The 27,821-nt window shown below is 48.1% G+C and overlaps 1 protein-coding gene across 6 annotated transcripts in view; it reads left to right on the top strand.

The window, feature by feature from the left end:
- The window catches only part of LOC144168841 (tRNA (uracil-5-)-methyltransferase homolog B-like), a 39,072-nt gene extending 11,612 nt beyond the window's left edge, over window positions 1-27,460 (top strand). The window contains exons 4-11 of one of the 6 annotated variants that reach the window (XM_077697825.1): window positions 139-213; window positions 1,127-1,238; window positions 3,234-3,314; window positions 5,737-5,833; window positions 13,923-14,024; window positions 19,145-19,261; window positions 24,367-24,439; window positions 27,239-27,460. In XM_077697825.1, the coding sequence (XP_077553951.1) occupies window positions 3,237-3,314; window positions 5,737-5,833; window positions 13,923-14,024; window positions 19,145-19,261; window positions 24,367-24,439; window positions 27,239-27,362 (591 nt within the window). In that variant the 5' untranslated portion in view covers window positions 139-213; window positions 1,127-1,238; window positions 3,234-3,236 and the 3' untranslated portion in view covers window positions 27,363-27,460. Of the gene's footprint in view, window positions 1-138; window positions 1,239-3,233; window positions 3,315-5,736; window positions 5,834-9,574; window positions 10,841-13,922; window positions 14,025-19,144; window positions 19,262-24,366; window positions 24,440-27,238 lie in introns of those variants that run through there. The other 5 variants (XM_077697826.1, XM_077697828.1, XM_077697827.1 and 2 more) reach the window with 5 other exon arrangements.
- The last annotated feature ends 361 nt before the right edge of the window (window positions 27,461-27,821 follow it).

The raw sequence follows: 27,821 nt of genomic DNA, 5'->3' as shown, positions 1-27,821 counted from the left end.
TCGAAACACAGACTGAAACACAGACCGCCGCCTGGGCTGTGGCATCATATTTTGCTGTGTGTGCTTGCTGTGGTTCGTGTGTCTCCAAAAGCACGCGACCATCGGACGTTCCCGGGTGCATTTGTTTTAGACTTGCAGGTCTGTGCTGCCTCCACGCTTGTTCCAGACAACGCTTAAGCAAGCTCCACTGATCCCATTTTGCAATGTCACAAGGTGTAGTGCGGGAAAGTCTACACCTGTTTTCAGGCTTTTGGCATTTTTTATGTTAATAAGCGACTGATGCTGCGGTGAGTGCTATATATGTGTTAAAAACAATTTAATGTACCGATTATAAGGCAACTTGCTACTACGCTTTAGTGTCCCTTTAAAAATACGCTTGTCGCGCAGCAGAATCAAGTTTTGTTTCTGGAATACTTGTAAATTTTGAGTGATGAAAAAACAACAGACAACAAATGAAATGCTTTAACTGGTGAAACGTTGCTTCGTATTGAGTCGAGTAGCATGCACTATCCATCATCTCTGCAACATTCCTAGTATTTACATGACTGTTTTTTTTCTGTTGTTCGTGCGAGCATCGGGCATATACCTGGCACCAGAGCAGCTAAAACAGACCCCTCTAAGTGTAATGAGGTTATCTAAAGGGACAAGTGAGAAGCAGGTGAACAGGAAGTCCCCCTTGTTCCAGGGGTCAAGGGAAGGTCATCTCCGTTGCCTTGTGCGTGCAGTTGTGCCTTTGGTTTCAGTGGACCCAGCACGGTTGCTTAGTGCGGGGCCGCAGAGTCCAAGAATCCGGGTTCGACCCCGGCCGCTTTTCTGATGGAGGCGAAAAGTGAAAACGCCTGCGTGTCGAGATTTCGGTGCAGTTCCGAGATTCCCCCAGGGGGTCAGAATTAGTCCGAAGTGCAGCCCTGGGGCAGCTTGCAGCCCAGGTGTTGTTTCAGTGCGTTCAACCCCCAAAAATTGAGCATCCTGTTCCGCTGGATCGGTTCCTCCAGTCGATGCACAAGAAGGAGTGCTGCGGGTCGTGACCCTTGACCCTTCCCCTCGGTGTGTACAGTTCAAATACGAGGTCCTGCAGATGTGCCGTTGTGCCAGGCCAATGCGACCTTCCCCCCCTGGCCACCAGGGGCTGCCCTGTCCCCTGTGACCTGTGCTGCCCTCGGCGAGTGCGTCCCTCGACCTCCTGAGGCGCCTTCAGCTGAAAAGGCCCTGGGGAACAGGCAACCCTTCGGCCCCAGGTGTTTAGAAGACAGGGTGTCAGATTTCCAGAATCGCTTTACTGTGAAGACGTGCGTGCTTGAGGCCTGTGTGCTCCCTGGAGTCGGTAGAGTACTTAGGAATGCAGATTCGTGCACTTCACTTGGGCCGGTAGCTTCACCACTCTGCTCGGGCATAGAAAGCTGCTCAGCAGTACTTAGATGGGGGCCAGCACGTATGGTAAAAGGGAAGGTTAACAGATCACTGCAATGCATGCGAGCGATGCAGATGTGTCCTTCGGTTTGATAATGTGTACCTGTTGGCAGACAGCACAGAGAGCGTGAAGAGAGAGATTACCAAAGCTTACTACGTTTGCAGTGAAGCTGATGATTGCATCAGTGCACCCTGTATTACCGTAATTACCCGATTCTAACGCGCCCCCGATTCTAACGCGCACCCTATTTTCCTGGCAAAAAAACCGAAAAAACTTGCACTTACGATTGTAACGCGCACGGAACTTTGTGAGCAAGAAAAATGAATGCGAGATAAACGGGCAATTTATTCCTCGAAGTAGCCTCACCCATCTCCCTCCTCGTCGCTCTCCGCTGACCACAACATCTTGTCCTTGGTGCCGTCAAGCGCGTTCGCGATGCCACACTTCATAACGAACGTTCAACCATGATCGATGGGATCGTGGCCCATGCCTCGCACGCCCATCCTGCGAACTTCTCCAGAGGCGCACGCTTCAGCCGACCGCTCGTTTTGAACTCGCGAGAACCGCTGCTGCCATTGCTGTTACCAAGTGCGCAAGTGGAACGATTTGACGATTTGTGTGAACGCCGATAGAAAAGCCTGGGCGCCTATGCTTCCTGCGTCCGAAAAATTGTTGCTAAATGCTTTGGTGCCATCTTGAGATAGCGATGGGCGAGACGAAATTTCCGTTGTTTTGGCAGTTTCGGTTTCGTATCCGATTCTAACGCGCATGCGATTTTTCGACCTATTTTTCCGGAAAAAAGGTGCGCGTTAGAATCGGGTAATTACGGTAGATTGTTCCAGGGGGAGACAAAGCATATAGAAAACAACATGGCATAACGAATGATACGTGGGAACAAAAATTTATTTAGATGTGGTCTTTTCACTCCCAACCCCACCTTCTTATAGTCATCAGTATTTTGTGCGAATAAATCAGTTGATAGTTGCCGCTTGTCTTGTGAATGTCCCTCTGTTTTCTTCGTTGTGTTTAAACAGTCACTGCAGTCAAACATGAGCATGAATAGAATCCTGGTGTGCAGGTGTGTTTGCGCTGCATTCGAGTGCATCATCTGTATGAATTGCAGTCGTCAAACAAAATTGATTGATTGATTGATTGATCGATCGATCACGTGTTTCAGTGTGATTCATTGATTTAGGTTTCAATCCTTCTCGGAAACTGCATTGGTCATTTCAGGTCAGTCCAGTGTGCAATAGGGGTAAAGGCAGGCAGCCCTGGAAGTTCCTTAAAATTGCCTTGGATGCGGCATCTTCTGATGAAGTGTGCAACATACCGCGTGTAACTGCACTCTGTCCTCATTCCACTGAGCCACAAGAAGGGCTGACCAAGGTGCTATGAACTAGGTTAGCACTGACTTCTCTCTGTGCTTTGTGGTCGCCTCAAACTGCAGGCACGCATCGTGCATCCCGACATTTCAGTCACATCCTAATTGGCCGTGGCAGCTTAGGAACTGATTGCTGGGTCTTTTGTGCTGCCTTTCTAGACGCAGTTTTACCTGATGGGAAAGTGCGACACTTTTCGGGCCATTTTGCCGAAACGTCTCCTTTCGAGATGCTGAGGACAGTCAGTAGTATTGACCGATAGCAAGGAACTGCCGTGGTTTGCTTCTGTCACCACCTCCAGCTGCATGTGTACGCATGCGCTGAGGCTTCAAATTGCGAGGCCTGAACAGGTTGTGCATTGAGAAGCGTCCGGCATGCTTTTTTCCTGGCAGCAACGTTTGGTTGTCTGCACTCTCACAAACAACGGTGACTGCTCTGTGCAGCCCATGGTGGAAGGGTACTGCAACCAGGACGAGTTCTCTGTCTGCCAGGGGCCGCGTGCTTCCTCGTGGGGAGCTTCGCCGGTGAGTGGTGCCCTCTGCAATGGAGCCACCTCTGTACCCAAAGTGGCCATGAAGACAAAATGCAAGGTTGGCTCGTTAAAGGGACTGCCTTGTCTCGATAACAGCGGGACCAGTTTTTACTGCGTACTTCAGACAAATAATTGACGTGTTAAGGAATGCATACAAAGCAGTGGTGACTCCCTGGCAGCTTGCGGGTGATTTCTCTACGATATGATGGAATCCTGTTTCTGGGACTGGTGGCTGCCCACACCAAAACCACCACCACCAAGAAGCGTGAACTTGCTGCGATTGCAGTGGGGCCTCCAGTGTGTTTGACCGTATCACTGGGATGCCAGCAGGCAATGAACACACTGAATGATAAAGTTGGTTTTGGCGTGGGCCTGTATTACGTCACTCCTGCGTATTGCTGTGGCGTAAAATACCAAAGGTTTTCAATATTTCTTGCTTTTTTTTGAGTTAACAAAGCGTCTTGCAAGGCTGTCATAGAGCCGAGGGAGTGACCAATGGCTGGCTCTTTCAAATTGAAGAAAGCTGCAATTTGCCTTAATGGCCCCTAAAAGGGACAAAACAAGTTGTTTTAATTTTTAAGTAAACTTTGTGAAACTGGTCAGTCTTGCAGCTTTCCTCCCACTGATTTCAAATATGCCATTATTTCTTTTGGTTGGTCAATTAGTTTTGAAGGTAATTAGAGATGGTTAGCCATCTTTGGTCAAACAGTAGACAAAACAGTGTTGGTCATAAAACTGTAATTTTTATAGTTTGGAAATCTATGAACCCTGGTGAACGCAATAAGACAAGCAGCTTTTTGATGCACCGCTTGGAACTAATTTTACACCTCATTAAACTTTGGGGTTTGAAATGGGCACTGGAAATGGTTCCCTGCCACTGGTGCCACCAACGTTTAATAAGCTGTAAAATTAGTTCCAAGCGGTGCATCAAAAAGCTGCTTGTCTTATTGCGTTCACCAGGGTTCGTAGTATTCGAAACTATAAAAATTACAGTTATATGACTAGAAATGTTTTGTGTGTTGTTCCTGCAAAAATGGCTAATTATCCTTAATTATCTCGGGGACTAATTGATTGGCTCAACAAATAATGGCATATCTGAAACCAGTGGGAAAAAAGCAGAGAGCTTGCTGACAAGTTTTACAGAGCTTACTTAAAAATTAAACGAAGTTGTTTTGAGACCCACGTCCCCCCTTGAAGCACAGCAGTTGTGATGAAGATGGGCAAAGATTGGTACGTCCTCTGCTTTGCCAAAGGTGTTGCTCTTCGCTCCGTGATTTCACATCGACTGGTGCCGTATTTACACGATTGTAAGTCAACTCGAATGTGGGTTGACCCCCCCCCCCCCTTCCCCCCAAAATGCATCTAATAAAAAAAAAAAAAGTGAGCATAGAAAGCAGCTCGTTTGAACGCTGCTGTGAATGAGCGCCGAAAGAGTTCTTTGGGCCCAGGGCAGTCATGACAGACGGGAGGATTCAGCACAACACGGAAGTGACGCAAGCACGGGGCAATGCGGCTGCCTAGAAAATTGTATCACAAAGAGAAGCTCTTCCCTCAACTACCAATACCCCCCATATGGCGACTCTTCCATTAACGATCGATGCTCCCACAAGAGCTGTACGCTCGTGGAGTGCGCAGTAGACGTTAAAAGAGAAAAGCTTTTGTATAAGCACGCGGAATAACCATGGATTGTGGGTTGAGTGTGAAACTGTATTCCCAATCAGCAGAACACACTCGCTGCAAGATGACAACCATCGAAGCTATCGGCAGCGCCCACTGCTGCGCGATATCAAAACACACAACATGACGGCTGAAAGAAGCGGCCGCTTGCGATTTCCTTTGATTCGTGATTACGTTGCTCGCAGTTAAGAAGCGTTTTGTTTGCCTCTAATAAACAAAATGAGTATTGCTGAATCCCTTTAATCAATGCACGGTGCCGACGTGGGAACAACCATATCATGTTCAGCACACTTCTGAATGCGCTGGTGGAAGGTTAGCCGTACGGTGGACAAAGGGCACAGAGCGGAAACGCCAACTTTCAAAGTCGGCATCACCTTTATTGACACCAGAATGTATGCAATGGTAAATTAACACGCTACGCTTCGACAATAACCACGGAAACGAGGGCGTTACACTTTTCCCAGTTCATAGCACCCCTGGTTTCGCATTTCTCTTGCTGTTACAAGTGGCACAAAGTTTGATTTCGATTCTAAGTCGACTGCCAAACACTGGGTTGTCAAACTTGAAAGAAGGGTTGACCTACAATCGCGTAAATACGGTACTAGGTCTTCAAGGAAGCTCTTCCAACTTTGTCACACTTGTGCTTAATCTCCAAAGCATTGTAAAAGTAAAGCCCTCCTCAGTGCAACAGTGTGGTCGAGTTGATTGCGGTCCACGACTACTACAATGTGATGCAGGAGGAGAACTGTCGCGGGAGAAGGCAGGCCTGCTGGAGCACTCTGTCCATGGCCCAGGGAGTGCCTGCAGCCTCTCCTCCCTCTTCTTCCAGGCCTGGTGAGATCTGGGGGTAGCCTGCCCTTGTGTTTTGCCTCTTCTGTAGAGCTGCTTTCTGCATGGATCAGTGACAATTCCTTTTATTTGTAAGGACGAGATGGAAGAACAAAACGATAAAAAGAAAATGGCATTCTAACTGTTGCACTAGTGTTGGAAGAAGCTGTCAAGTCGCGTGAGAAAAGACCAGGGCCTGCTTGCTCCAAGCCCAATAAGACCAACTGGGTGCGAGTCTCATCTTGTGGTCAGACTGTTTCGGACTACTAGACGCTTTCCGGAAACATATAAGACAGCAAATGAGACTCTTCAGAGTGCGCTAAGACTTCAAACTAGCAGGCCCCGAGCAGTCTAGTTCGCAAACCTACGATCCATGCTTATGATGACTCGATCGGCCATTTTATTGAAAGTTGGGGCCTCTTTCACCGGTGCGTGCGGCATGGGACAGTTGGCCCTCCACTCCTTTCCGAAAGGGGCGCGTTGTGCTGGAGGGAGTGGGAGATTGCATCAGCCGTCAGTGCAGCAGCTACAAAAAGGTGGCACAGAAAGGATGGAGCAAAAGTTTTGTCATAAAATCACGCTCATTAACTTAGGAACAGCAATTACGCATTCAGAATGAAGCTTGTTGTGATAATGAAAGTATACATTACTGCAAAAAGTTGAGTCTAAAGTCCCTCTGCCCGTGAGCGGTAAATGGAATCGCATTTTCGATGAGAAAGGATCCTTCACTGTTCTCGAGGGTGGCGGTTATGTCACTCAGCTGTTTGGGTTTGTGCTCTAGTCGTGCAGTTTGCTTGACCACTGAGGGTGTTTTGCTCGTACAAGCAGGTGTGATATCAACAGCTGCCGACCTGGCAGTGGGAATTACATGCTGTCCCACGCTTTATGCATGTCGTAGGTGCAGTCGATGGAATTTGTGGCGTAGTACTTCTGCCATTAGGTTAGAAAGAGTGGGTCCTTGCAACCACGTTGTAACGTAGCTGGCAGCCAGCGGCTGGAGTCTCATTGCATCCGAGTCTGTGACGATGACCCGAAGCCTGTTCACAACTGTCTACTTCACGACGAGATGAACAGAACGATGAGCTTGCGACATTGCGAGATCTTGCTCCGACAGCAGAGCGTTATTCTGGCCTCCTCAGGAGCTATTGTACGGACACCGCAGCTGCTTTTCCTGTCAGTCCAGCGGGTTTCTCAGGCGCATAGCAGACAATCTTTATGACTCACAACAGCGTCTGTGGCCTATCAAGGCCTATTGCGTGAGGTGGCCTATCAAGGGTGGTGAATCATTGTCACAAATTCGCGACGGGGCCCAAATACGCGGCCTGATGAGCCACGTTTCTTGAACTGTTTCGATCATGCTTGGAAACAAACGCTTGGTGGACGATGGCGACACCAACAGGCAGTTCTGCAACGCATTCCCTGCTCTTCCCTAGAGGCACCTCCCATGCACAGCTAGGTACATGTTGTCCCTATAGTCTTCATAAAGACTGCTCTTAAGCCTAGCCTCTGCACTTTTGGGGAAGCGCACTAGTGTGAATCTAACACGCAGACTTATCGTAGTCTGTCAACTAGACTTGACTGCCGATAAGGCCAGCAGTAAGCTGTTTGTTTGAGCAAGGCGGCCCAGGGGTCTGGCATTTCCTCTTTGAATTGCTAGCTGTGAGCATGGATGCACCAAGAGGCTCGCGTCCGTGGTCTGTGTTGGTGCTGAATGGCAATCATCGAGGCTTCCCTTTGGATTGCCAGTCCGTCCTCACTGACTCGCCCCAGCCATTCTGAACGGAAAAGCATCTCTGGAAGACGGTGTGGGTTTTTAAAGCGTGGTGGCTAGTTCGGGGTATGCTGCTATCTGGGCCCTACAGTGATAACGAAAAATGACAGGGACGCACTCTGTGTCCTTGTAGGGAATCAGGGAATCGCTGGCACCAGTGCCACCATGCAGAATGAACGCCAATGCTTCAGCATGGACTGAACGAAGCTTTCCTTCAATAAAAAATGCTCCATGAGTGAACAAACACTGTGCCAGTTCGACTGAGCTGCCTCAGCTGAAACTGGAGAGGGAAGATTTAATTATAGAATGGGTCTGTTCGGCAGAGTCAACACTGGAGCCCAAGTTATATCGCGCTTTCAAGTTGTGGGACACTTTTGCAAAAGGATTTATTATTTTAAATATTTTTCTCTTTTGGCTCATTTGGCTTCTCCGCATAGCTGCGATGTCGTGCAAGAAAGCCACCGTAGTGTGTCAGCCTTGAGGAGAATGTAGAGGATGTGCATGCCTTCCAGCAACGTAAACTGTATAATGTTATTTGTGATTTGTGATCTTATTTGTACAAATCAAAGACTTTGAACTGTGAAAGCTTCAATTTTACTGTTCGAGAAACCTGATAAGTTGGAGGTGGACTACTTGGTGGGAAATATTTTCATATTTCTCAATGCTTGAAGCAAATGCCAAATAGGCAAGTACTCAATCAAATACCTGAAATAACTGATTATGCAGTTATTCATAACACATGCCCTACACTGTTCCAAAGCCTTACACCTAAAAAAAATAGAGATGTGCTGGAATAATTATTTATTGTAACCGATTGTACGCAAACCATAAATACATGCCCAGTGTTTTTCGCCAGCCTAACACAGAACAATACAGTTTTTTTTTTTTTTCACCCATTTCTTGACCATACCTGTTCATTCTGTTTACGTAGTTGTCGAGAGTGCAGTTTACCAAGCTTTGTTTCTTCGAACGATCACCCTTATGGATAACGACTGTCCTACGCAGCGAACTAGCCAGCTCCTACAGCATGCTGTGGAGTAGGTGGTTAGGGATGGCATGGGCCGTCAAAGGGCGGGAAATTCAAACCTCACGTTCGCCAGCTCCGCTTTGTTCAAAGTGTGAGCGGGGACTGCCGGCATGAAACGTAGCGGTCGTGCCATGCAGTACTGATTGGTACGGTACTGGTCCTAGAACGTGGTGGTCAGTTCAGTTCCGGCGCTTAGCCATGCAAACGCAAATGTGCGGAAATTAACTGCACCTCTATTATATCCATCTGCTCAACTAGCGTATTTTATTTCTGAGAATTTCCGTTTAGTAAAACTTTCGGAATCTGTCTCTTCTTCGGCTTTGTGTCTACAAATTTTCATTTTGCGGGAAACTCCGTCAGTCCACCGGTGAAGTTTGTCAAGAAGGGCCTTGGGGATTTGTTTACCAGCAGCCCCAACCAGGCCATTCTGGGTGTGGAGCCTTGTCATTTTTGCTTGAAAGCAGAGGGTTTTTTCATTAGTGAAGGTAGCATAAGAATTGTGAGCTTCTCTAATGCGTGTGGCTCTTTCAGAAGCATGCGAGCCACACTTGTAACAGCTTTTCGAGGTGGCTGCAAGCTTAACAAATGGCAAAGTGGGGTGTCACAGCCCCACTTCGGTCTATGCTTCAGTGGGAGAGATGTAGTCATCTTCGAGATATATCTTCTTTTTTCGCCACTGTCCACGTGCCAAAGTGACGGGTAACTTGTGGAAAGAAAATTCCCTTTGCCAGCCAACTGCTGGTCTTGCACAGCGGTACACAGCCATAAGCCATCGCGTACAGTAATGTGCTCATGGATAGTGTGTCGTCGCAAAAAACTAAAAGCTTTTCCCTTAAAAGGGGGGCCATGTAAACAAGATACAACATCACACAGCTTGAAAGAACTAGCCTTTGGAAACTCACTCCAGCTATGGCAGACTCTCTTTCTTTTAAGGGGGCACATGGGTCTTTTGGACGAAAAATTGCAGCACAAAAAAGCATTTTTTAGGTATCACTTCTTTTCTCTTGATTTGCACAATTCTTCCTCTGAAAATTTCATCCAGGTACTTATAAAAACCATAGAGGCCCGATTTCAACCAAAAAATTAACAATTTTTTTGTAATTCCCCACTTCCCACAAGTGGTGTCGCAGTGATACGAAATTCTCGAGAAGCACATCTTGGCATGTAGAGCAGCTAGGAAGATAATTTCTTTTGCACTGTGAAGCTGATTGTTGAAACCATCCAATAAGGGAAGCAGACTTTGAATTTTGTGTTTCAGTAGTTGTTTAGTTAGTGTTATTTTTAATTGGTTAGCAGGAGTACTTCAAATGCAATAGTTAGAATGCATGTAAAAAACTGGAATGTGAACATCTTTGTCAGAACTCTGTCTGGTTGGGTTAAACTTAAAGAGGCAAATACTCCAACCAAGGGCGTTTATTTAAAGCGGTCCCAACGTTTCGGAGCCAACTCGGCTCCTTCATCAGGTGTGACTGTGTACGACAAGAAGCAGCGGTTATATAGGTGTCTTCTTCTTTTTCTTTTTTCTTACTGGAGTCTTGCCCTGGCGCGTCGGAGGCCGTGGGCGTAGATGGTGGGAAGGGCTCCGAGGGATCTGTTCAGGCCTGGCTGGTTCCCTTGTATGTGCCAGGACTCAAGGAGTAGTCTTTGTGAGTAATGGGTTTGGCATCGAAACGTTGGGACCGCTTTGAATAAACGCCCTTGGTTGGTGTATTTGCCTCTTTAATGTAAAGAAACTTGCATGGGATTGCAAAGCAAAAACAAAAACTGCTTCAAACAATTCATTGTCCACAATTTCTGGTGTGTATTCATGATTTGCAGGTAATCTCATGTCGAACAGTTTTTCCCTAAAGTTCTCAGGAACACCCATGGAAGATTTTTAATTAACTCGGACACTAATTACATCACATCAAAACTAACTGGACATCTAGCTAAAAAAACTGAACAAGCCCATGAAGTTTGATCAAAATGAGTGGATAGCAAAAAAAAAAAGTTTTAGCTGCACAGCAGACCGCCACTTTGGAGCCTTCTTACACGACACTGGCCGATTGGCGTAAACAACGTTTTCTTACGTGACCCTGTTTGTTGAGCAAAGCCCATGTTTCACGGAACGATTGTTTTCTACTGTAACAAAAGCAGGCCGGGACCAAACACGGTCAAAGCAGTGGCGCAGAACGGCCACGGCTGACCATGGTAGCGCCATCTGGGAGGACTGATGGTAAGCAAGGTTGCAGAGACTAATGATGCGCTGGAAGTTTGCATAGCCGCCCTGATGACATCGAGGGAGACATTACGAAAACGCACGATTTGGTGGGAGAATAAAAATTTTAACCATAATTGATCAATTTCCCGGCAGGATCGTTTGCTGCCAGACAAGTGCTGGGGCCACTCTAAATCACGAAATCTTTCGAATGAAACAAACGTATATTTTGTCTCCAAGGCCCCTTTAAACACACAGTGGAGCGAGCCCACAGCGTGCGTGCGTTCTCTGTATGAGGAACTGGCAAAGACCGACTGCAGTGGCTCAAGAAACGGGATGAAATGACAATGGAGGCAGACGGAGCAACTGCACATAGCTGAAGTATAGCAAACGAAATGGACACTCAGCTTGATAAGTGAGGATGAAATGCGCCGAGTGCTGGTGCGGTAACGTGCTGGAGAACTGAGAAAGATGAGTAAGCGAGGGCAGATGCAGCGCAGACGGATCCCCGAGCATGGGCAGGTCATTGTCTATAAAGTTGGTCGTGACTCAAGCCTGTGGAATGTCATCCCAGGGAGGCATTAGCGCACATGTGTTGAATTGCCGATTGAGCAGAAAAGCTGGCATCTGGCCAAGTTGGTGTCTGTGGCAGCCAAGCAGCTCCTAAAATGGCTGAGAAAAGAGAACAAAAGTGGAGAAAATGTGTCGAAGAGGAATGTGCCATTATTTCGTGAGTCAGTCACTTAGTTCCCGACATAGAGATAATTAGCCGTTTTTGGAGGAACAATAAACAACAGTGTTGGTCTCAATACTGTAATCTTTATGTTCTCCAATGTTAGGAACCCTGGGGAATGCAATAAGAGAATCGGTTTTTTGATGCACTGCTTGGAACTAACAGTGCAGCTCATTAAAATTTGGTGGCACCAGTGGCAAGGACCCGCAGCAGTGGCTCAGTGGCTAAGGTGTTGCGCTGCTGAGCACGAGGTCGCAGGTTCGATTCCCGGCTGCTGCGGCTGCTTTTCTGATGGAGGCGAGAAGCAAAAATGCCCATGTGTACGAGATTTCGGCGCACGTTAAAGATCCCCAGGTGGTCAAAATTAATCCGGAGCCCTCCACTACGGCGCGCCTCATCGCCTGCGCTGCGTCGGTGCGTTAAACCCTGCAATCATTCACCAGTGGCGAGGAACCATTTTGAATGCCCATTTCAAAAAACCAAAGTTTAATGAGCTGTAAAATCAGTCCCAACTGCTGCATCAAAAAGGTGCTTCTTTTATTACACTCACGAGTGTTCATAGTGTTGGAAAATATGGAGATTGCAGTTTTATGACTGGCACTGTTTTGTCATTACAGTCGAACACGGGTATATCGAACACGAGTATATCGAAATTTTGTCTATATCGAACACACAAATTATCCCCTCGAAAATTCTGTGTAAAAGTATAGGAATTTGTACGTTTATATCGAACGGTATTTTTCCCGACATTGGGTATATCGAACTGGAACCACGTGAGCTGGAAGGTGCCCTTCGGCAGTCGCTTAGCGGACGAAATCACGCCTTCGCCGAAACCCGACAGGGTCAGTAGCCGGAAACGCTCGGAAAATGTGACGGGGTGAGGTAGGGATGCGCCGACGGCGCTCCGACTGCATGCGTTCTTCGAAATGAGGAACAGCTTTTTTAGGCTTCGTACGTTTGCAGGCTTGCCGAAAAGATTTTTTTTTTTCTCTCTCTCTCTCTCTCTCTGGGTCTGTCTTCCCCCGATGTCGCCACGGAAAAGGGAAGAGCAGGAAGGAATTGGCGCTGCCGGCCTCCTCCTTCTTTTGCATTTTGCTGTTGTTGCTCTTTCGCGAGTTGTCCCGCACCTTCCGTAGATCGCTGTTTCTCTCAGAGGTGACCATCGCGAGCGTTTTTTGGAGACCGTTCAGAGAGCCTTGGAATCGTAACCATCAAAGTTCTTGTGTTGCGTGCGCGTTGTTCTTCTTTTGCGTCCATGTTATTGATGCATGGTGTGCGAAGGCGCAGCGGACTGCTGGAATTTTCAAGTTGTGCAGGCGTCGTTTACGTGTATCACGACACGTGTGACTGGGTGGTGGTGAACCGACGCGGAAGCAATGGCCGCTACAACTGCAGCCAGCATAGAGAAGCGCAAGAACCTGGACTAGCGGCAAAGATGAAAGCCATTCAGCGGGTCGAGGCGGGAGGGAAAAAGTTGACGGAGTGTCTGCCGACGACTTCATGAACGCTGACAGCAATGTTCAGGCTGTTTCGAGCCTCGGTTACGAGAATATAGTAGCTCCGTTCGCAGTAACCCAGGCTGATAGCTCGAGGGGCGAAAATCGTCCGGACCAGGAGGCGGCTACGCGATCGTACTCCGCCGGTGAAGTGGCGGCTGCGTTCAGCTTCATTCGCCGTTCTTAAGGCGACATAGAAGGAACTGGGCTGTCGCACCTGGACAGCCTCGAGAAGATCGAGACCAGCGTCTTGAATTTTATTTCCACGACGAAGAAGCAGGCCAAGTTCACCGTTTTTTTTTCTCACGCAAATAAACCATCCTATTGCGTCGTGAGTGCGGAATTAGTTGTCATTCTTGAATGCGCCGATCGGTAAGTGATCGTCCACCACAGGTGAGGTCTTAGAGCCCATATTTTTTATATCGAATTTTTCATATATCGAACTAGTATTCAGCAATCCCCGTGGAGTTCGATATATCCGTGTTCGACTGTAGTCTTCCTCCAAAAATGGCTAATTATCTCCAGTTACCTGGGTAACTAATTCCGTTACTCAAAAAACGATGGCATATTCGAAACCAGTGGGAAAGCAGCAAGACTGGCAAGTTTCACAGAGTTTACTTAAAGGAAACGTTTTCAAAGAGCAGTGTCCCCCCTGAAACATATGTCAAGGCCCCTTGGTTTGTTCTCTCAAGTCAGTGGTCATCCGCAGTAGTGCGGAGATGTGGCATGCTTGGGGGATCCACGCAGTGCCATTGTGCCATCCACTTGAGTGCTGGTGGATGCTCGAGAGGGGTTTCTTAGCCTCCCCCTCTCCCCTGGTGGTGATCTCTTGTTTCCATGTGGGTGAAGGTGCTGCCCCGCGTTGTTGCAGGCACCACTGGGCTGACACTGGCACGGCAGGCGCACACGGGGCTGGGCATAGATGCGTCTGCCGAGGCCATCGGGGACGCCACACACAACACAGAGCTCAATGGTATGGTGAGTGGTTATTGGCCAGGACTGACCAGCATCGAGGGCTGACATAGTGCGCAATGTCAGCGACAGCATTCAGTTGCAGGCAGCATTTTTGGCGAGATTTGACTAGTCTACGCAAACCTAAGTTTTTAGTTAACGCCACTGCAGTTAACTCTCTGCTCAAAATTAGCACTGCAATTTAGGGGTGGAGGAGGAGGAGGAATAGCTTTACTGGGGGTGTGAATGCCCTGGTGGGGAGGGAGGGGGACACGGAGGGGATAATCAAAAAGATAGCACTGTTCAATGTTCAACCACTTGAAATGGTGGGTGGCATTTTGAAGTCAATGGTTCCGTGAAGATATAGTTTGGAGGTTTCGTGAAGAGACGGGTGCTACATTTATAGAAGGAGTCGGTCCAGGTTATCACACCAACTTGCAGAGACCACTGGTCAGTGAGTATTCAGTAATTTTCTCTAGAAATAAAATTCAGTTTGTGGTAACACTATTTTTCTCTATAAAAGGAGTTCTTTTTTTTTCTCAGGTTAGCAGCCTACAAAGTCACATGTGAGGCTTTCCATTTTAATGTGTGGTGGCTGCAACATCATACTTTGCTTGTGCTTTCTGCCTACTGCACCTACTTCTTTCTACCCAGCAGTCTGGAGAGCAAGCAGTGTTAGCATGGTGTTTGCTTTCATGATGAAGGAGTTCCCTCTTTTTCAGAAAAAGTCGCGCTTTTTTGGGCCGGTTGTGTTCCTGGTGTGGTGTAAGCCAGTCTTTGCCTACTTCTCTGTCCCCCCCCCCATTCATGTCCACTTCTCACCTGGCCTTGTACACACTAGGACTTGGTTTCATGGCTGTGCACTCGTCATATTGTTTTTTCAGTAAATGAGCAAGCCAATACGGTGCTTGGCAGTGGACAGTTAGTTACACTGTTATTGTGAGCATGTCAGACAGAACCAAGAGGGCTTACCACATACTATATCAGGAGGTGTGCCATACATTCGAATGTGCTGAAAACTTGTAGTGAAGTACAGTGGACTCTCCTTAAACGGAACCTCTAGGGACCGGGAAAATATGCTCCGCTTATCAGGAGTTTCGTTTACAGAGAGAAGGTATTCAGCATTGTACAATGGTCTTCACGACGCGTGGTCCAAAAGTGGCGTGAAGAGGCGACCCTTCACTGCATGCGAAGCTGTCTATGCCGAGATGAAGGAAGAATTCTCCTTTTGGACGAATGAGTGGCCCAGTTATGGGGGTGTTCTCACTGTGGGCTCTCCATAGCCAAACTACCAAGCGCTTCTCAAAATCTTTGTCGTCAGACACTCGCAGTCTTTTACCGTTCAGAACCAAAGCCTGTTTTTTCGAAAGCTTCCCGTAGCTTGTTCTTATCCTGTAATATTCTCGTCAGGCTACTCTCGGGGACACCGTACTTTGTCGCGAGCGTCGTATTTGTGAAGCGGCCACACTCGAAGTCGTTGATTACTTCCATGTTCCTGGACAACACAAGCGCATTGCACGGTCGTTTTTGTGCTGCCATCATATGCCGGCTTTGCGACGATGACACCACTCCAAGTCATGAACTGCCGCACAAAGTCAGAGAAAATCAGAAACCGCCAGCGACAGAAAATTTGAGTTCTGATTAATGAAATTTTTTTTGCATTGACCTAATACAAAATGAACCAGTTGTGAAACATTTGTTCCATTTAAAGGGACGCAGAAAAGCTTTGTGAAGGTGGCAATCAAATGCATTGAGGTGGTAGAACACATAACGGGGGATTTTTGAGCCAAGTGTGAGCCCCATACGTTGTACGGATAATTTGTAAACAATTTTTGAAGATCGCCTTTCTCAGCCGATGAGCGCGCCGCCGCAGCGAGTCGACCGCGGCTGACGCAACGGTGAGGCACCCCCCTGATTCAGCCAATCGTCGGTCACCGGCAACGTCACTGCCATTGGCTTGCGGCTGCTCTTCCTCCTTCCTGCGCGATCCCGAGGCAAAGGCAAGGCGGGTCTGCAGCGATTGACGCGTGCCTAGGCGCAGGAATGTAGCTAGCGGAGAGCGGAAGTCGAGCGTCGCGATGTCACATGGCTACTCCCAGTGTTTCCAGCTGTTTTGAAACAAGCAGAGAGGGAGGAGGAATCAATCGGCAAGGGGGGAGAGGTGCACTTAATTGCTTCTGGCGCAGCTAATACTGAATGTAGATCAATAATTCCAACAACATTGCATCGCTACATTGGTACTACGTGACAATAAAGGCCTGTTGTAACTTTTACAAAAGGCTTTTCTGGGTCCCTTTAAGCGGTAGTTCCATTTAACCGATTTCCATTTATCGAGATTTCACTGGGTGTGGAGTTATCAACATCGGGCCATGTTAAAGGGGGTCAGATAACAGCCATGCCAACAGAAGCTGCGAAGATGATGTTACGAGGAGAAGCTGTCTTTAATTACGCGAAGGAAATAGCTGTGGTGCAGCTTTTTTCCCAGCTTTTTTAAGGTTAATCAAGAGTAAGGGGTGCAGTCATAAAAACATTGGCCTGAACAGGCATTCAGCAATTATGCGAGGTGGTCACATAAAGAGTGGAGTCTGTAGCATGAAACACACTCTGTGTTCATTTGATGCGCGGCATCGCTGCTTGGCTCACTGGCTGGCCTGGGAACTGCCTTCAAACTGACAGCCATTCAAGGAAGGCCGCGCTCTCAAAATGGCGCTACGACCTTTGGAAGTGTAGCAAAGGCGGTTCTTGTGCAAATGCTCCTCTGCATGAATTTTGTCTGGCTATGGATAGCTGTCTTGAAAGGTCGGGTATGAAGTGAACGTTCAGCATGATTGCTCTCGTCTTGTTCTATTCTTTGGACAGCCCCCATTCCCTGTAATAGAATAAATAAGGTAATCACAATCTCTAAAGTCGTTAGTGGAGTTGCTTGTGCATGAAGGGGGACCATGCTGTTGTGAAGCCCTGAAAATGGAGGGGTATGTGGTGTCTGAGAAAGAGAGAGAGAGAGAAATACACGTTTATTGGCTGAAAAGACCAGCTAGGACTTGGTCCTTGCCGGTCCGAGGTGGTAGGTCTCTTCAGTCCCAGAAAATATTTTCTCAAGTGCTGGTGTACACGTGCCACAGTTCTGCGGTTACATCTAAGGCCAGTTGCACGTAGATGGCATCCTACAGAGATGTGTTTTGTTCTGCACAAGGGATGGATAAAGCCAATAACCTTTTCAAACAGTAGCTACACTTAGGGTTGCCACCTGCCCGGTTTTAGACCGGCCCGACCGGTTTTTCAAACAGCGGGCCGGTTGCCGGTCCATACTTGAAACCGCCCGTCATTGGCCGGTTTTTTGGCCTTTGTGCCATGATTATGTCCGTTTTGGCGTTTTATAAGCGTCAATTCAACAGCTGAGACGACAAATATGTGTCGACAAGCTGGGCAAAGACACGCTAGCAGAGAAAATACGCGGGCGAGTGCGCTGTCTGAAGGGAGGGGGACCTACTTTGCACATACAGAGCAATAACCTAGCTCTCAATCACTTTCAGTACAAACGTTATGTTGATTTATCTCTAAGGAAACGCTACAATAAATGACACTGCATGTGAAAAACGTGGCGTCTTTTTCAACACAAATTAAACACGCCACCCCCCCCCCCCCCTCCTTCGAAGGGCCGGTTTTTTTTCTTCGGGGAAAGGTGGCAACTCTAGCTACACTAAACTCACTCACCTAAGAACTCAAAACCGTAGCATTTAGGATTTCAGCGAAATAAACAATGCAGGTAATGTTGGTCATTCACGCCCTGAAACGTGCGTCCCAAGATGGGTGAGACCAAAGTTTAAGAAAACGATTTTCTGCACTGTTGTTATATTTGCGCTGCATTTATGTTGTGAATGGTAAAATTGCCCTAACTTTTTTGAGGGTCACACTTGGAGTTTGTTTTAATTGTCATAATCTGTGCCTTCAAGCGTGCGCATGGGCTTTCACTCCACATGTTGGTGCCAGGCCTCAGTTGAAAGTACGTCAGAGTGGTACAGCACCTTTTTTTGGTTATTGGGCCCATAAGCGACTGCCTTTTGCTCTATGGGGTGTACTGAGGTGCACGAGGCCTGTGTGTGTGTGTGTGTGTGTGTTGTGTTCCTTCTTGGGTAGGCAGAAGGTTGGTCAGCACGTACTACCAGCACACGAGCAGACCAACCCTCAAAGGGTCGTTGTCTGTTCCGTTAGGGTTAACTTTGTCGTTAATTAAGCGCACAAAAGCCCAAGGGCCCAGTCGCACCCACAGCGATGTCCTTATCGCAGTTTATGGGGCCATTATTATGATTCTGACACGTGGCAGTGAGGATTGAACCGTGGTGCATCAGTGTGGCCCTACTTTGTGCGCAACAGAATGCCATATCCACAGCCAAGTCAGAAATGTTTGCCCTCTGGAATTGTGTTCACAGGAACCAGTTCCCCCACTCTCTGACGGGGATTGATGCTCGAGGTGTAAAAGGAATCGCAGGCCAATCCAGTCTTATCCTTACTTGCGTTGTCATTTGCTGGACTGGCAAACAAAATTTTCAAAGCTCCCACATCTGAAATTTGTGTCCAAAACTTTCTGAACATCATGTCCACATCTTGTCAGGTATCATGTTAACGTGCATGACATCAGCGGCATGATTGAGGGAGGCTACCAAGATTTCTGAAAAGCGTAGTGTCTCTAGGGAAAAGGAAAGGCAGGCTATTTTGGGAGCCTAGAGGAGGAGGTGGGCAGTGCTTGGAGGATTGCATCTTTTCCTGTTATATCCAAGTGATTTGTTTTGCTGTGGGCCACTGTTGTGTTTGCACACTGCTGATCTACGCAAATCCGCCCAGCGTGCAGCCAAGTGCGTAATGCACCACTCAGTGCTGTTGGTGCGTAGAAGGACGACGTGTTTGGCCTGGTGTGCACGTCACGCCTAGGGGAAACCAAGTACCAACAAACCTGCACACCTCGCCACCTTGATAGCAGTTTGTGCCCTTGTTGAGTGGACATTGCTGGGAGGGAGGTTAGAAATGCTGCCAGTCAAGACCATCGCAGACACACTTGTGTTTTTTGTGTGTCTGCGCTTGAAGGAGAACAGTGGTCCCTGGAGTTGTGTGCTGATGTGTGTCATCATCGTCATCATTGCACAGGCATCAGCATTGCACACTACCAGGTTGGCCGGACAGAGATGCTGCTTCTCGAGCTGCGCGGCCAGTTCTGTGCCGACGACCTCTGTGCCATCGTGAACGTGGGTCAGGCTGGTCTGAGTGAGTGTCTCCTCCCTCGCATGGCTCGAATTTCAGTATCCGACACAGCCTTCTACGAGGCCTTGCACAAAGCCTTTCGCAAACAGCTGTTAGATCATTAGATAGTTCATTATAAGCGGGCGCAACAGTTTCCTTGCAACTCGACGTCAGCTGTTTCGTGGCTTGTCTTGCGAGTGTTAGCGGCAACAGCGTTACATCATTGCTGCTTGCGAGCGTAGGTGTGCAGTGCAGTCGTACACAGGTGCATGCCGTTCTTTTCTTGCATGTGCTTGACGGGAATCCACAAGCTCTGCCGTTCCCATGCGCGCCATTCGTCAGAGTTGGATGCTATCGAAAAGTTTGTCGCTACAGCATTGATTAGCGAGTGATATGCTCTGCTGGCTTACCCTGTGGATGAGAGGTGAAGACTGCAGGACATTTGTGTTTAGTGCTGGGCAAGGACTGCTGATGGTGCTTTCCTTTCTTTGTTTTGTGCTGGGGATGCTGAGTGGGGAGGATGCCTATCCTTGTCTCTGACAAGCAAGGCCTACAATGAATGCGTGCTGCCAATGTGTGCCGATGGAGGAAAAAAAGTCTAGGTGCCTTAGAAAGCACTGACGAAGCAAACTTGAATCAGTTCAGAAAGCTACGGAATGAGAGATGTTTAGTGCTACACTGACGGAAAGAAGGCACCTGTCTTGGTCACTGAGCAAGAACACACTTGGGAGGGGGAGGTGCCATTGGTGTGGGGACGTGCGGGTGATCAGAAAGCATTACAAAAATAAACCGTGTACTCCTGTGCCCCTACGAAGGCTGCCAAAGTGGTGTGTGTGATGCAGATTATTCAGCTCCATCACAATATAGTCAAACCCGGTTATATCGAACTCGGAAGAAAACACATATCAGTTCGATAAAGGGGAGCATTCAATGTAAGCAAGGTAACGAATTTGATGTCATGAAAGCACATAGCATTTATAAAAGACTGTATTGATGAAACTGCCGTACTTTCGCACGAAATAGTTGTGTGTTTTCTTCTGCTTGAACGACCTCATTGCCCGAGACAGTACGCACTCCTCCCCTCTGTCTAATCGGTCGGAGCAGCTGAGGCCGCAGACTTTCACATTTGCAAAGAAGCATCAGACTAGTGCAAGTGCACCCATGACTTCGGAGGTTGTAAGCAAAGGATCGTCGCTGCTTTCCTCGTTGCGCCCACTTTCACTTGCGCTCGGCAATGTGGTCTTCCAAACTTTCCCGTGGTCACGACACCATCATCCCCACTCGCAAACTCGCCAACCATTGATCCGACAATGGCTTCCGGAAATTCTGTCAGCCCGCTCCACACTTCGGCAACAGCGGAAGTGGCTTCATTGCACTCGTGATTTTCAGTCATCACTGGCACACACAAGCCAGCACATTTGAAGAAATTTCGGGCAGTTTCTTTAGTAGCACCTGCCCACAACCTACTTCGACAAAGTGCCCTCGGGAGTCTTGTGCCTGACGGGGACGTCCGACTTCTCATCAAGTTCATCTCTGATTTACGATTGCCAGCTCCACGGCGAAAGGGAAACGTTGCAGCTTCACGCTAGCTAGAGCCACTAAATACGGTTGGTTATCTTTAGTGGCAGTACTGCTAGTCACCACAACTACACTCCTGAAAAAGCCCACAAAGCACAAACAACGAACAAAAAAAAGCATGGCGGGCAGACCGGGCTCACTTTTTGCAAGGGGGGGGGTGTCGATGGCTAGACCTACACAGCGCGATGGCACAGTCACGACAGGGAGAGCGAGCTGAGTGAGGGGAAGGAGCTGCCCGCTGCCCGTGACCAGTCGGGCTAGACCACTTTGAGGGGTGTGCTGGTGGTACTTACCCGCCCCAAGGGAAAGCCACTTGCGGGGGCAATTCTGTGGCATTTCTTGTTCGATATATCGGCTGTTGCTGGTATTTTTGTTTGATATAAGCGTGGTTTCTGCTATGTATTCTCACTGTAAATGTGTTGTGTGCAGAAATAGTTCGATATAAAGTGTAATTTGATGTAAACAGGTTCGATGTAGTCTGCTGTGGCTGCACAGCCACGAGGGTGTACCAGCATGTTACCGCTTCAAACATACCTAATCACAGCGCGAGAGACGGGACAGACAGAAGAATAACCACTGGACGGCGCCTGTCCTGTGGTTATTCTTCTTTCGGTCCCGTCTTGCGTGCTGTGATGAAGTGTGAACACCTACCAACTGGCTGAACTTGCAACTGTCCCACACTTCAAACACCTCTGACGTTTCCGAGTTGCTTGAAAATGCTCAGCTGCTTCTCCTGAAATGTTGTTGCTTCGTGATCGTGGATGAGAGAGTGGACAGGGATGGGGGTCATTGTGGCTGAAATGAAGAAAGGACCGAGGAGACTTTGATGGCCCCAAGCTTTGAGTTGTGGTGCTGAGTTTTCACTGTGAACAAGAACCATGTCCCTGACTTGCTGACAGTGGGGGGACACGAGCATTCTTGGTGGAGCAGAGTCCGGGAATGTCGAACGTTTTCTGCACAGCCATCACTTTATTGCTGCGTGTTTTATAGCTCCTTGGGGTGGCTCCACCAACCTTGTGAAGTCTATGAGCAGGCATCCCTGACTTGTTGAGCTAGACCAGGGTTTTTACAGGTCCTTGAAAACCTTGAGAACCCTTGAGATTGAAAATTGAGTTTTGAAGGGCCTTGAAAGCCTGGAATTTTTTCCTTCTCCTTGAAAACCCTTCATTTCTTCAGCCAACAAAAAGGGGACCTGATTACGTGACCCGGTTTTCATGGCTTAACCCCCCCCCCCTTCAAAAAAAAAAACATGCTTTTTACAATTTAAAGCCAGCTGGGAGGTGCACTAGTGCTGCTTTGTACAGCTTTTGCAACTTAAAGTGAGCTTGGGAGCACAGGCGTGCTGCTTTGCACATTGGTTCGTGCAGGACGAAATCCCTGCATTGGCCGAGTGGGAAGTTAGCTTAGGTCCCCTTCCAATTTTTTATTCTGCTTTCTGCACTGCGTTATCCTGGTATTCATTTTACATGTTATTCATTTTACGAAAACGAATGGTGCTGGCACTCCAGGGTGATATAAAAATGAGCACAGATAAACAAACACTGTGCGTCTGGGTCGTAGGCTTTAGTGAAGTATTTTATTTTGACAGGTGTGATGGTGGTCAGAGCCGGTAGAGTCGTCAATCTCCCCCCTTAAAATGAACACAGAAATTTGGGGAATGAGAATGGCAGGGGTCTTAAGTTATGTTCCTCGCTTTCCGAGACTGTGTATTGAGAGCGTTTGCAGAGCTCAAAAAATTTCAAGATGGCGTGGCTTTTGTAAGGCTCCCTCAGTATTACTGTGGGGAGGGGAGGAGGAGGGGGGTGGAAATTGTGAACTTGTCCACTTCCAAGAGGTGGAGCTGTTCTAAAGAGACTTTTCTTGGGGCCATTTTTTAAGTGCGAATGCACTTTATAAGCGACCCCAAACCTTCTACCGCCGGCGGCGGCGGCGGCGGCGTCGGCGGCGTTCGCAGTCCTCCTCTCTATATAAAAAAAAAACAGCATCCGGCGCAGTTTCGATCCGAGGACTTTGCGGCCGCAGCGCGACGCTCTACCGACCAAGCCACGGACGCGATGGTGATATCAGTGTTAGTGACGCGCCTTATATCTTTAACGCATTCAAACTACGTCGTCAGCGGCGTGCGTTGGCGACTCAGCGGCGTTATAGCGGCTTGATAACTGCGTGGTGTACACGTGATACTACAAACCCGATGGAAGAGATGGAAGAGAAGGCGGCGAGGCGGTGGGCTGCGGGGGCAGAGCGCAAGCGCCGCAAGCGGGCCGACAACCGTGCATTCGCACTTTCACATTCTCCCCCTCGGGGAAATGCGGGGGAATTTTTTGAGATGTGAAGAAGCAAACGTTTAGCGTGTGAAAACAGTGGTGAAGTGCTAGTACACGTGCTTCGCTGCACCTTTGAAAATGCCTTAGCAGGGCCTTGAAAGTCCTGGAATATGCTTACATTCTTGTCCCTGAATCCTGTACGAACCCTGGCTAGATGTGCGAGCCTTTGCAGGCAGGTGTAATTCAGCGGTGTCGGTTGATTAAACATCCACTGTAGATGTCTGCCTCCAGCTCGCACTGCATGGTGTGCAGCTTCTCAGCTGGCAAAGAGCTGTGCCTGTAGCGACGAAATGAACCCTGTTTAGTGGCTCTAGCTGTGAAACAGTACCTTTCATTTCCACGTTCAGGCACTCTCCACCACGAAAGCTTCTCAGTGCCACAATTGCAAGCAATGCTGGGGTCCTCGGCCCTTGACCTCTTTTTTTTTTTTTTAATGGGCCCAGGAGAGTGGTTTTAACAAGGAAGGCAGGTGTGAGGACGATTGACTGCACTTGTGGCCTTGTTCAGTTATTGCACTGCTGCCATGAGAAGCAGACCCATCCTGACGTGCAAACACTGTTGAGATCACGGCTAGCAGTTAAGTGCTTCAAATTGGTCTCATACAGGACGACTTAGCCCTGCACAATAGCTTCTGCTGCCTGCATGAGAGCTTCCTTAGCTTTATGGTCCAATGCATTTTGTCATGTGGAATGGCAACCCGGCTCTAAACCGCTGTGGTGCCAGCCAGCGTGCAGGTGCCTTTATTGTAGAAATTCTTCTCTCTTTGGGCGAGGTCAGCTCAGTAAGGTCTCCCATGCAAACGGTTGACCTCTTCCTCCTGCACGAAAGACCCTCACTGTGGCAGCCACACTTGCCTTGTCAATCGCGTCTCATAGGAATGGACACCTTACTTGGAGAGCGAGAGAGAGAGGGAAAACTTTTATTCGCCCTCCTTCGAGCCTCGCTCTTTTGCGGTTCGCAATGAATGTTGCCTGCTACATTCATCTGGGTTCACGCACCCCAATAGAGTAGAGCTGAGGCACTTCTGTGCTGCTGCTTGCTGTCTCGTGGCAAAACTTGGCTGCCTGGGTTTGCTCTTCTCTCCCCCGAGTGTGATGCCCTCTTCCTCTTTCGCTTCCATCCCAGTTTCCCTGTTCCCTTGACAGAAATGGGAATGAGCTCTATAGAACTCTGCTCACACCTTTGTTGTTGTGCAAGCTGACGTCCTCTCTCTCCCGTGCCTTGCAGGTGCAAGGGCCATTCGAGTGCTGTGCGAGTACGGCCGCATGAAGCGCCTCGTCTGTGTGCCCTGCCAGCCTGAGTGAGTCGCACAGTTGGGGGCAAGGGCTTCGCAGGGATGCAGAGGCTGCTGAGATCTGTACAGCTGGGGACGCTCGGGATGCGAGTCGCTGGGACGGACATATGAGCTACTGGAGGTTCACTGGCGACATAATTGAATCTCCAAATGGTGCGGAAAAAGAGAAGGGGCGAGTGTGGGAGTATTAAGTAGCAAGTTGTAAGCTCGGGTGTGTCAGTAAATCATTCTTGGGACAGCACAAAAAAAAATACATGGATGAAACGCAAACACGCCACTGCACTGTCTCTCACTTAAGTCTCGTCCGCACCTTTTTTTGCATCATTCCAAGAAAGAGCAAATATAGGCCAGCTGCGGACAGTCTCTTGTCGAGTGAATATGCAGACAGCGTGCAAAAGAAAAAAAAAAAGGAAGGAGAGCGGTTCATCTCGCTGCTTCTTGACGGGAAGAGAGGGAGCAGAGGCAAGGCCAATGCACGTGACAATGAAACAGGGAGCTCCTTGCAATGCACCTTGCTATAGTTCATCCCACTTGTGCAGCAGAATCATGTTCCGGCACCTGACTAGCATGAATAGCAAAATGGGACACCAGATCATCATTTCACTTATCTTTATGGACTGTGCTGTTTCATCCCCCTCCTCTCAGGATGGAGTTGTGGGCATGCAGGAACTCGTGTACACATTTAAAATTTCCTGCGAATACCCGAGCAATGTTTTTTCATTAAGCATCAGGGGAAGCTTAGTAGTGGAAACGTGGTGAAATCCAAAGTGGTTTTTAAACCAGGAACTCGGAAACCGTTGTTCAGTGTTGGTGATGGAGTTCTAGAGAAGAGCGAAAAAGGGCACTAATTTTGGGCAGTTAGTCAGCAGAAGCCACCAGCTATAAATAGGGTGAGGAATCAGATTGGAATAATAGACTTTATGGGAGCACTCTGAGGCTTACCTGCACTTGCGGCCTACCCTGTAATTCGTCCTTTCCAGTGCTACCTCAGCCCTGCACTGGTGCTAACATGTTGCAATGCATGTGTAGTGGTCCTCTCCATCAGATCGTTGCAAAGTACCGGGTTCCCTTGGTCCTTTACCTAAAGGGCAGTGATGTTGCTGGCATTGAAGTGTTCACCCAGTCCTGTCCCACCGAAACTGTATAGCTCACAACCGTGGCCGTGGCACCAGATGGACTGGACGGACGACAGGTAAAATTTGCGTCACTTTCGTTTTCATCTGTAATTATGAGCTATGCCGTAGGCGAAAAGCAAAAACGCCCGTGTGTACGAGATTTCAGCACACGTTAAAGGTTCCCAGGCGGTCGAAATTAATCCGGAGCCCACCACTACGGCGCGCCTCATCGCCTGCGTTGCGTCGGCACGTTAAACCCTGCAATCACTAAATGAGCTATGCCGTTTCACCAACTTGCCAAGTGTTTCGTTCTTTTTCTTCTCTTTCTAATCTCTTGGTTTCCCCAGGGCATCACTGTCCTCCAAGTCTACGTATGTATAGTATAGGCAAACTCTTGTGTATAGTACAGGCATGTATAGTATAGGCAAACTCGAGCCAACTCCATTTTTATTTTTTAGTTACAAAGGCCTTTCTTTCTTTTCCGTTTCGTCATAATGAACCAGAATGGTGGCAAAGCTATGACATCCGGTGTTCAGCCCTTTCCGTGGTCTGTGTGTCGAAGACTAGTTGTATAGTCCACATGCAAAAATGAGAAAAAGGATGACAGGTTTCTCAAGGGTCGCGGCCGAAGTGTAAATCATTCGTGTTCAATATTGAGGTAGTAGTGGCAACTAAACCTGCGCAATGAGTTATTCAGGCCTTAATTTCCCGTTCTGTGGTCGTCATCCGGTCTATAAAATGGCCGCTGCTGTAAAAAATATATAAACAAGAAACGTGTGGTCTGTTGGGAGTTAAACACTGGTCCCTGCAGTAGCTGCCCAATGTGCTACCACGATGTTGTCACCGATATTGCCAAGGGTGGAACAAAACTCGTTGCTCCTATTGCTTTCTTCATCCCACTTGGGGTACTGGCCAGTAATCGAGAGCTTTGGGGAGGTAACGTGCCTGTTTCACAAAACTCTTGAGTCAAAAATGCAGTGTTGTAGAGTATCATATTTTCGCGAGTATAACCTGCACCAAAAATGCGAAAATTTCTGTGGCAGAGTATGGGTGCGGGTAATACGCAGAGTTTTTCCTTTAGTGCGGCTTCACAACAATGCGCATTGTGCCGTGAAGCTCCTCCTCAGCTTCAAGAAATGCTGCCTCACAAATAACATGGATGGAGCTGAAGGCGACCCTTGTGTGCAACAGTGAGGACTGCGGCTCAAATGATAGGTCTAGCGAGTGCAGTGGCACTGAGTGAATTGTGACTGTTGCCTTGCAGTCGGTGTATTGTACTTGCTAAATATACGCTTTTTCTGTCTACATAGTAGGTGATGTGTTGCTTGAGCAGTAGCTTTGGTGCGGCCTCTCCTGTATCAAACGTGCTGGCAATACGCGAAGATTTTTTTTTTTCTGGCGGGCTGAAAGTTGGGGTGGGTATTATATGCAGGGGAGCGTTATACGCCTGAATATACAGTAGTTTTGCCGCATGATACCTGAGTGTGAAGTTTTGTGAGTAGCAGAAAAGAGCCTGGTCGACTTTGTAATTTTCGCCAAACGAAGAGACTCAAATACGATGTACTAGCAGTAAAGAACTTGTTTATAAGTATTGCCAGGCTTTCACGTTCAAAGTGCATAAGCAGTCTTCAGTGCCCCAGGAATTTTTCGACAGCTTGTTATACAATGCATTCGTGTGTGTTGTGTGCAGGCTGTGCAGCAATGTTCCCCAGGCAGGGAAAGTGGGAGCGCCATTCCGCCTCCTTCTGGCCTGTCCGGTGGACATGTTCCCATGGACTCGGCACTGCGAACTCCGGCTGCTGTTTGGGCACTAGACGGCACCTGCTCTGTGGACTGTAGAGTTGGCTCAATTGTTGTGCTGTTCTGCAATTTCTGGAGATGTACAATAAATTCACTCGCTGTCTTCACCCTCTTTCTGTCTTTTCATTCTCTCTTTTTTTTATTTTCGCGAGAATTGCTGGTGCAATGAAAAGGCTCGAAGGCCACTACTGGGGAGCAACACAGCTATGTATGTGACGGGCTCCACTGTTATTTCAGTGTGTACAGTTGTGGTTGAAAGCTTGCAGGCCATATATTATTAAGATAGAATATTAAGTCATGAGCGCTACCAAAACATTTTTGATATACAGTATAACCCACTTATAGCAAACCCGGTTTTAGTGAAATCCCGGCTATAATCAAGAAACCTGTTCTGTAATCAAGAAACTCATTTCTGTTTCCTGATGCCGATGTGTTTGTAATAAGCGGGCTGGACTGTATTACAACGACTAATG

This window comes from Haemaphysalis longicornis, unplaced genomic scaffold, assembly GCF_048455015.1.
Source record: "Haemaphysalis longicornis isolate Haplotype H1 unplaced genomic scaffold, Haemaphysalis longicornis Haplotype H1 scaffold_2, whole genome shotgun sequence".
Taxonomy (NCBI): domain Eukaryota; kingdom Metazoa; phylum Arthropoda; class Arachnida; order Ixodida; family Ixodidae; genus Haemaphysalis; species Haemaphysalis longicornis.
Note: the sequence above shows the minus strand (reverse complement) of the source record. Positions and strands in the feature narration are given on the sequence as shown.